At 33.9% G+C, this 10,741-nt stretch overlaps 1 protein-coding gene across 1 annotated transcript; it reads right to left on the reverse strand.

Moving 5' to 3' along the window:
- Positions 1-1,079: 1,079 nt before the first annotated feature.
- LOC111366032 (sucrose-phosphatase 2-like) lies at positions 1,080-5,950 on the reverse strand. Its single transcript, XM_022986656.1, has 9 exons — positions 5,834-5,950; positions 4,299-4,382; positions 3,932-4,231; positions 3,647-3,748; positions 3,361-3,555; positions 2,968-3,258; positions 2,454-2,640; positions 1,496-1,542; positions 1,080-1,417 (listed from the first exon to the last, which is right to left on the reverse strand). The coding sequence occupies exons 2-9, from the start codon at positions 4,356-4,358 to the stop codon at positions 1,322-1,324; spliced, it is 1,278 nt and encodes a 425-aa protein (XP_022842424.1). The 5' UTR covers positions 4,359-4,382; positions 5,834-5,950; the 3' UTR covers positions 1,080-1,321.
- Positions 5,951-10,741: the final 4,791 nt, after the last annotated feature.

Below are 10,741 nucleotides of genomic sequence, written 5' to 3' on the forward strand. Positions count from 1 at the left end.
TATGATTAAAGAACACAACTTGACAGAGAGCAAATGCATAACGATTTTTAATTAGTTGGAATTCTAACTTAAATTATACGTGTCCAATCTAGATTACATTGGCTTTCAAAGTTCCACGAAATTATTAATTTCTCCTTTTCCTTTTCCTTTTGTTGTCTGAAAGAAATACAAAAGTTTGAGTGAGTCGCAAGATTGCAGGATGGAATTACTTCATATGTAGGATTTATTATTATCTGTTTTTGTATATAACTTTTTCCTTTTAAAAAAAAAATATATATATATATATTCTTAAGCAGTGTTTTAATATCATTTCAACCACATATTCTTCAATAATATTATACGTAAATACAAAATTTTTTCTTATTTTATATATATATATATATATATATATTTATTTATTTATTTATTTAAAGATGATGATAAATTAGTCATTTTACAAAATTATAATGGAGAATATTGATGGTAAGAACATGTTAGGCAAAGAAATGTCGATTTAAATGTCCAAATATCAAAACTTAAACAATAGGGATTATTTGCCCAATAAAAGCAAATGATATAGATGTTTTACACCAAATTACACATATTTAGCAAAAGAATATAATGAAAATGACCAATTTCGCAAGAAATGTTTCAAATGGGGGTATAAATGCCAAGTTTGAAATAATAGGAACCATTTTCGCAATGAGTACAATTGATATCGATGCTTTTTGCTAATTATCCTCGAAGCGTGAGTTCAACAAGAAATAATTTATCTTTTGTTGGTAGATCAATGATGCAACTGTCAACTTCAACTTCAAGCCTATCATCTCAGCAACCAATCATTGTTACAATAATTGATATGCCCCTTCATTATGATCACGCAAGGAAATAAATTGAAAAGGGTTTAGAGAAACGCAATAAAGGGGAAATTTGTCATTTTGAAGTGGAGAGGCAAATTTACTAATGCTTGGGATTGGGCATTTCTGCATGTTTTAATATTTTAATTGAACAGCGGTTTGAAGATGGCAATAGTGATGATGCTACCTGAGTCAGATAAGCCCTTTACTGAAGGTGAAACAGACAAAAATGTTAAAATTGAATTTGAAAAATACTAAATGAAATTTCAAATTTCAGTAATCAGGCATCAAAAGAATACATATATATGAGAATCTCCATCTTCATGTAGTCGATGATGGTATATTTATTTATGCATGAAAGGTACAACATTACGACTTGCATTTATTCTCATAGAAATATGGATTTCTAAAAATTCCTAAATCAATCCGAGTGTTACCGACTTTCGGTAGACGACGAGCCAAGAAGTTCAGTTGACCCCGTGAATTTAGAACAACCAGGTTGTCTGATTGTTTTGGCCTGTTTCATCCAACCATGTCTGATGCACATGCATCCAGGTGAGCCCTTCTTCAACACTTGCATCCTAGATGCAAATTGTGAACAAATTACATACATACAACACACTAAATGGAAATTTTGGCACTATGAATCAAAACCTTACCTTCGAACTTAATACAACTGTTGTCAGACAACATTGTTGTTCTTCGCCTGCATGAGACAACAAGTCGTCATCCAAAACCAAAAGACACGTATACACATATCATGAATTTTTTCGATTTGTAGCAAACTTCGAGAATTAAATGGTCATTTGTAATCACAATTTTACTTAAGTTTCTCATATGACAGAAGTCTTCAGATCGAATTCTGAGGGACGCGATAGAAACTCGAGAGGCAAAATGGGCAAATTCTTTTAAATTAAATCCTAGTATCAATTGAGCAATTAGAATGTGTGATCAATTCACAAATGAATCACACTAAAAAGTACACTTTTCGTGAAATATTTTTTGAATTACACCAGAAAGTACACAATTTTTGTGAAATACTTTTTTCTGAACCGGACATTGCAGCATGACATCTTAATCCACTGCTCAGCATCAGTACACAATGTCAAATTCTCATCTAATAACTAGATAAAGGAAGTATTCAACAAGATATTTTGATAAATCAGTCTCACAGGGCCAACTATGCTACAAGAACGCTTTTTCCATGTTCAATGCATATGGTGCAGTGTATCATGTCTTATGCATTAAAACCTCGACACAACTATTCTGTTTCAATGGATTAAAGACCACCTTCAGAGTTTATAGAGCAGATAATTGAAACAAGCAATAAATTAATTCAAATTGGATCCTTTGATCCCATTAAATTGCTCCAGTTTTGAAAGATCATTCACTTTACATTCCCTCTTAACAAAAAGATAATGCAAATAAAAACTATTCTACATCATATTAGTGCAAAAGGTGTTTGGAAACTAAAACAAAAAGATTAAAAATTTATAAGTAGACGAATCCAAGAATGTGTCTTCCACAATGCAAAGGATTTAATGCAAGTATGAAAAAAGTGATTTGCTTTTTCAGCAGATATGAACTTGAAAATAAAATATGGAGGAAAAGCCACACCAGATTGCTCCCACTTCTTGAACTTCACTAGCCATGAATGAGAATCAATCTGTGCTGGTAAAACCTGATCGACCCAAACCCAATATGGTTTCCCCCGTTTATCTCCGTAACATGTTCGAAACGAGTTTACACAATCACAAAGAGATTGCTCGATGCCAGATGGGTGAACAAAAACACCTGACACACTCTGCAAGAGGTAAAGAGTGAGTAAAGCCCAACCACCACGCTATACAATGAATTTCGAGTAGATGAAAACAAATACCAGTTTAACTTAAGGATTAAACGGAAATACTAGAAAAACATACAGAAAAATTATAATGACTCCAAATACTAACTACTTCCAATAGCTCCCATAAATACATGCAATAGAGATGAAATGCCTCATATTTCAGACGTAATATATAACTCAGTTTGATATTTGGTTTTAAAGATTAACTCAAGGAGATATTAATCTAACACTAAATAGAAATGTAAAATGCTTGAAACTGTAGATAGAAAGAGTAATCAATCATACACAAACCGCCTTAAGATTTGCCAAATAAAGCTCAGAATTTTCAACTTCTGCATGCCTCCATCTCTCATAAAACAAGTAAAATTTCACTACTTCAAAAGAAGGATCAAATTTCTCCATCTTAGAGTCCATCAGGTCTGTGACATCTCTAGGAGATGTACTTGGACCTAGGTTAAAGTGTCCAATTGCTTGTACAATACCCGCTGCACATCTCTCTGTCGCATGAATTATTTTAGGATTATCTTTAGCATTTGCAGCATGCCACTGCAACAATTCTTCCTGAGCATTACCTACCTGCAAAGAAGGACAAATTAGTAGAAAACACTCATAAATGCAAAATTAAAATCCGTTAGAAGACATCAAAAAGTTGTGACGAAACATTTGGTAAACACTAACCATCACACCATATACGTCTGGAATGCTAAACAGTTCAGCATCATTTCCAGAATCTCCACAAGCAAGAGTGTTATTTGGTAATTTACCCTTGGCATTTAATTTCTTAAGCAAATAAGCGAGTGCCTGCCCTTTGCCAGCACCTTGAGGCAATATATCCAGGTCCATCCCTCCACTGTAAATTATCTTAACGTCCAACTGAACAATCACAGAGCAAAAGGTATGAACAAAAAGTTGAAAAAGATGACAACGAAAATGAAGACTTTGAGGCATGAGAGTTTCATCATACCCCACGTTCTTCCAAGTTTGCAGATAGAGCTTTCATTACATCCTGAGCCTTGTCTTTCTGCACATAAAAGCTTACCTTATGGGGGCGTTGCTCTGTCTCCGACTGCATGCACCAAAAAGTTTATTACAACACAAAAGGTCCTCGTGCAAAATTGATTTCCATTTGATTCATACAACAACACTGTCAAGATCGTCTTAAAGTCACAATGTAAGAAATTTAACACATCTAGCGGTAGTCAGACATATAATTGTTATCAACAGGCAGGTGTTAGTTTTATAACTATACCTGAAGAGTAAGCTCAGGAAACTTGCTTGTCTCCTCTGATACTATATTTCGGTCCCATTTCTGATTTAGGAATTCAACCCAACCATCATCTGGCACCATAGAGTTACCGTATGTTATTTCTGTTCCAACAGACATTATAGTGATGTCTGGAGTCAGCATGGGCTTCTCCTTTCTCAATTGCTTGTACAGCGTAGGTGACCTCCCAGTTGAGAACACTAACAAGGAATTATGACGATAATTGGATTCCCACAAGGCATTAAACCTAAGAAGAGAGAGGTTCTTGGAATCGTGATGGTCAACCTGCAACATACAGTTCTCATCTTAATTCCTAAACATTTCAATGAATAAAACAATGACTAACCCTCACCATCGTATGGTCAAGATCTGAGACTATCATGAGGCGCGCAGCACCAGAGAGCCGATTCATGGTTGTCTTAAAGCTAGCTTCACTCTGCAATTAAAAAAGTGACCATTTTAGTGAAAAATCAAATAACCCTCTTATGCCTTCGTCAACTTCATACTACAAAGAAGAAAAAAGGGACATATGGGACAAGATTTTGTAAGTTTTAGGAGGAAAAATGGCTAGTTTTATGAAGGCTTTGCATTGTTGTGCATTTTAAGTTGCACAAGTAATATGAATGAAGATTCGGAGTACATAAAATTAGAGCATGTCTTTTCTATTCCCACAAGAAAATCAGCTATTTGTGTATCGTATATGGCCACGGATTTAAAATGAGACGCCACCACAAAAGATTGTCTTATAACCCCAGAAGATAAGGCTTCAAACAGACAATTATACAAACTCTTAAAATTGAAAACTCGGGAGTCACAAATATTAGATTATGTGAACAATGAAATACAAAACATGAATACCCTAAAAGTTTAAAACCCTTTTTTTTTTTTTATAACGGGCTTTAAGGAAGATTTGTCTAATATGAGGACAATCTGTTAAATCTAGCTTCTAATAGACATGTCCATTACACAATCCTGGGATCTGCTAATTCTACTTATAATCATTCGGCACATCAAATTTTAAGATGAAGCTACATAGCTTCCTGATCTCATTATACATCTGTAGTCACTTAGATTAATGACATTCTGAAAGACTCCACCACTTATCCAATCTCCAAATACATTTTGCCTTAGTGTTATATTTGTTATGACTCTGCTATAGACGCACTTCCACTTTTCACGGATATGGAATATCACTGTCTCAACATAGTTAATCCCTTTACGAGGTACTCACAGAATTACCTAGTATTCTATATTAGATGCAAAGTTTCATAAAAAATTTCAGCGGCAATTTTATTCAACGGTAAGCAGTGTTGTTTTCATTCTTAACCACAAATGACCTTCCAAATAAAAATATCATCCTAATTTATAGACATAAGTTGCAGGCCTTGTAAATGAGACTAGAAAAGGTCCCATTAATATTTTTAAAGTTTTTTTTTTCATTAAAATTCCCAATCGAAAGACCTAGATTCATTCCACCAAAGATAAAGCCCATGTTCTGCACTTTTATTTATATCTTAAATCAAGAAAATACATTGAACACACTGATTCATAGTCAAAGCAAAAATAAAAGAAAACAAAATAATCATATTCTCTTGAAACCAGATAACTGCCCAATAAACTTCAAATTTTTAATAATAAAATACACGCAACATAAATAATACATCAAATGCTAAATGGCTAAAATTCTAGCTATTTTATTGATATTATTCAAAAATAAAAAATAAAAAAAATAATCCAATTTTCGACTTCCCAGAAACAAAATTCCATTTAAACAATATAAAAATCCGAAAATGAAGCTCCACAAACTGGAGATTCGATTCCACGTGCACATTTTCCAGCAAACGACATATATATGAATAAATATAGAGAGAACACGAGAGTGTGTACCGCAAAAAAGTATAGAAAGAAATAGGGGTGGTGGTGTTGGATTGTGGATGAAATGGAATGGAATGGCGATGAGGGAAGGTCTATGAAAAGTGGTACCTAATTGAAAGTGATACCAAAAAGATGGTGGCACTCAACTGTTATTTAGAAATATAGTAAATTGCATAGGAAGTCTCCAACTTTTCATATTTGACTCCCCAACTTAGCAAACTGGGTAAAATGGGCATCAAGTGGTTCGATTCAAGTATTTCATATCCATGATTCTAATCAAAATATCCATCCCTAAAACTGGATAAATGTATCACCAATATCTCATATAGGAATTTTTTATATGGAGCGATAATGGGACAGAGTGAGATTGGAGGTGTCTTCCTCTTCTGTATCTACTGGAGATTTTTCGAAAATTGGCCCAAGAATGGGACGGAATTAAAATATTCCTATTCCTCGCTCTATTTCTTATTTGCTTGTCATTTTGCTTGGACCAAGGAAGGCGTTGAATAGTAGCCAACCAACGAATGAAGATATATAGTTTGGCACACAGTTACCTTAATAACCATATTCCATGGGGACCTAATTGTGCCACCTAAATTAATGCTTGGATGCAATAAACCAATGACTTTGACGTATGTACACACAAGTATCAACTTTTTTATATCTTAAAAATTAGATTTGCTCGAACAATCATTAAACTCTTGTGGTGAAAATTGGACATTTCAAGATACATATATTTTCAATGCAATTATATTGATAGTATAATTACGAATAAATGTTAGTGGTAGGACTTATATCGATGCAATTATATTGATAGTAGTATTACGATTATGAATAAATGCAATTATTTTTTTAGTTCATAAACATTGTCACGAGTGTAATTACTATAAATTTTTCTTTTATATGTAATACTTTTTTCAATCTCTCTCAAACCAGCCTAAATACCCATTATCATATATGATAATCAGCTTTTCTGAATAATTTTTTGAGGCATTTTAAAGAATGTCCAATTAAAAGGGTTGGAGTTGAAAAGTGTACTTTTTTTATAATCTTTGCAAAAATGTCCAATTTTTAGATCAAAATGTCTACTTTACCCCCATGAAAAGATTAATCAATTTTATATCACTTTGACACAATTTTTAAGAAGAGCAAATAACTTCCACGAGAAGCCACAATAATGTTGCTATTACCTAGGTGAGTCCACTTACTTACATTTTTAATTATATTTTAATCAATTATTCTAGAACAAATGAAGAAGAAGCAAAAAATTCCATTAAGATATACGAAGAAGTATATGATTCCAATTTCAAAGAAATTATTTTAAAAAATTTACTGTGGTAGAAATTTGAAACTGATTAGGCTTTCATCATTTGTCGGTAGAATGTATATTTCTTTGAACTCTATTTCTTCGAACTCTCATTTTTTTTTGATAAGTTTTATTTAGTAGTTGTTGTTATATATGTTCAAATCTCAATTTTTTGATAAGGTATTTTTTCCCTTCAATGGAGGAAATTATTCTGAGTATATATTTTTTGTACCATTCATCGTAAATAACTTAGTTAGATAATATACTTTTATATTTAGAATATCATTTATGGTGGAATAAATTCTTGCAAAAATGGTGGTTGAAATTGAAGAAGATGATAAATGCATGAAATCACGTCATTTCATTCTCGACATTTTATAAATGTCGATAATGATAGTATAAATATCGTTCACGATATTTATAAACGTCGAGAATGATATTTATACTATCATTCTTGACACTGTCAAATGTTGACAATAACATTAAAAACTTGAGTAAGTTGGGAAAATTTTGTGTATATCGATTCACATATTGTATGCAGGTAGCATTTTCGTTTTGGATTTTCGTTAGTGGCTAACAGTATTGTTGTTTATGACATGTAGATATAGGAGATGTTAAGAGATTTGTTGTCTTGTATGGTGGTGGATTCGTTAACATAGACGACGTGTAGAAGTGGTTAGGGAACCGAACAACATCAATTGTTGTTCGACGTGATATTATATATGAAGAGCTTATACATAAATTATTCGAGAAACTGAATGTTGATAGAATGAAGTTCCGAATTCAATTGAAATTTACAGTTCCGAACATGAATATACCCCTGCTGATGTAGCCGACGATGAGGATTTGCAATGGTTTATGTCTGTTCACACAGAAGCGGCGTTGTGTATAATTGCAGATGAATATAATGCTGGAGAGCACGAACTGCATGTCGGAGTTGAGCCTTTGTCACCAATAGAAGATGCATTGTGTGGACGCGATGAAATTGGTATGTGCGAATTACAAGAGCCACAAACGATTGATAATATAAATGAAAGTTTAGGTGAAGGTAATTTGTTTATTCGAAATGCAATTGAGTCGATTGATGAAGAGGACATTGTGGAGAATCAGATATTCTTTAGCAAACAATAGTTACACACAAGGCTTCAACTTAAGGCTTTGAAAGAGAAGTTTCATTTCAAGGTTAAAAAGTCGAATCCTAGATCTCTTACTGTGTGTTGTGTCGATACTACATGTCATTGGCTAGTACAAGCTTCCAAGATAAAAACTTTAGAAATATTTACAATTCGAGAGTACATACCTGAGCACATATGTTCTCTAGACGTTCGACGAAATGCACAAATTCACGTAACGAGTGCAGTAATTGGGTATCACATAATGCGAAGGTTGGACAATGCAAACCAATCATACGTTCCTACGGGTATTATTAGGGATATGAAACGTGAGTTTGGTGTGCGGATTACCTATAACAAAGCGTAGAGGGTTAAAGAGAAGGGACTTCTATTTCTTCGTGGTACACCCAAAGAAAGTTTCCAGAAATTGCCATCATATTGTCACATGTTAACAGAGAAAAATCCAAGAACTATTGCACACATTGAACTCGACTCGAATAATAGGTTCTTGCACTTCTTCTTAGTGTTCGGGCCTAGTGTATATGGTTTTCGAGAATACATGAGGCCAGTAATTTATGTTGATGGAAGTCATTTGAATGGCCAATATAAGGGAACACTACTAGTAGTTGCAGCGTAAGATGCTAACCTATAAATATATCCTCTTGTGTGAAGTGTTGTCGATGGGGAAACAAATGCATCGTGGTATTGGTTTTTTGCAAAGTTGAAAGATGTCGTTGATGATTCAAATCAGCTAGTGTTTGTGTCGGACAGGAAGAAGAGTATTAAGCGGCCAATTACAAGGTTGTTCCCACTTTCTCACCACGATGTCTGCATCTGGCATATCGAGAAAAATCTTATTGCTAGGTATAGCAGTAGCAATGTCATCTTCTTATTCAAGCGGGCAGCGCTAGCATACTTGTCTCGAAATTTGATTAGTTCATGACACAGATAAGAACCATTCGACCGTCACTGGCATCTTACTTGAAATGTGCCTGTATATCCACCTGGTCACGGGCACATTTTGTTGGTAATCGGTACAACGTTATGACGAATAACATTGCGGAGTCACTGAATTCAGTCCTAATGTGACAAAGAAGTTTCCTTATAACCTCGTTGATCGAAAATATTACGTCATTGATGTAACGATGGTTCTACGAGAAAAAAAGTGTATCCACGAAATATAGTATGATCGTGACACCAAAAATTGATGATGAATTGAGAAAATCATTCGATGTCGGTGCAACTTTACCAGTACAAAATTTGGACAAACTCGTTTTTGAGGTAGGTGTAGCTACTGAAATTTGTACTGTTAACCTTATAGGTAACACATTCATGTCGAGAGTTTCAGATGCGACAAATCTCATGTTCACGTGCATTCTAAGTTGCTTGCGCAAAAGGAAAATTATTGTATGACTTGTGCTCCCTTTACTACACCACAGAATGTTGGCGAGCTGTGTACAATGAAATTCTTCACCCCGTTAGTCGAGAGTCAGATTGGGTTGTTTCTCAGTCTATTCGTTCCGTCAAAGTTTTGCCCCTGAATATACGTAGAGCACTAGATCGACCTCCTACCCAACGTCAACGGTCAAAAACTGAAAGGTTGACTCTGACACGAAAATGCGGCCGATATGGGTGTTCTAGAAATAAAAAGGAAACATGTCAGAATTCGACACCTTTAAGTAATACGTATACTTGAATGACATTATGTATTCTGATCGTCAAATGCCCCGATAACATGGATTATCAATGTTTTGAATATATTTTTGAGTATTGCTTGCTTTCTATCTTAGTTGTTCATCTCCTATTTTGAATGTTGTTGAATATATTTTTGACTTTTACTTCTTCCTGTTTCTTTCTTCGTTCTCTCTTCATAGCACTTATTTGCAATTGCTTATTCTAAAATTAAACTCGTAATACATTTTCAATCCTTTATATGGATTCATCCCATTTTTTGTAATTTTTCTCTTATATTACCCTTGTCGTTTAAAATTTTATAGCGCACGAACAGGAAAATTCGTGTGGGCATTTCATCAAGTACAAACAAAACTTAATTTTAGAATGTCGTAATAGATACAAACAAGAAAGCCAAGGTTTGGGTATAACTAAAAACAAGGAAAATGATGATCGCATATATTCTTATGAGCATTTCATTACGATATTATTTCGTTCATCATATAAGTGAACAATCATATATCTAATTCATCATTGGATTTTTTTAATCATTGTAAACACAATGTGGTAATGGATATAAAAGCAACCAATGAATAACTCGTTCTCCTAAGTCATTGGAGCAGACAAAATGTTAATCGCAAAAAAAGGAAGCCCTAACTCCAATGCATGTCGTAGACGACTATTATACAAAATGATGATCACCCCAAAAATATTCATCACCTATATGGATTTTATAGCACTAGTATATGTACGTAAACATTTCACTTATAATGATCGCATCTTCTACATATCCTCTGCCACGGACAAAGAGGACATATCACTGTCATACTC

This window comes from Olea europaea, chromosome 17, assembly GCF_002742605.1.
Source record: "Olea europaea var. sylvestris chromosome 17, O_europaea_v1, whole genome shotgun sequence".
Lineage (NCBI taxonomy): Eukaryota > Viridiplantae > Streptophyta > Magnoliopsida > Lamiales > Oleaceae > Olea > Olea europaea.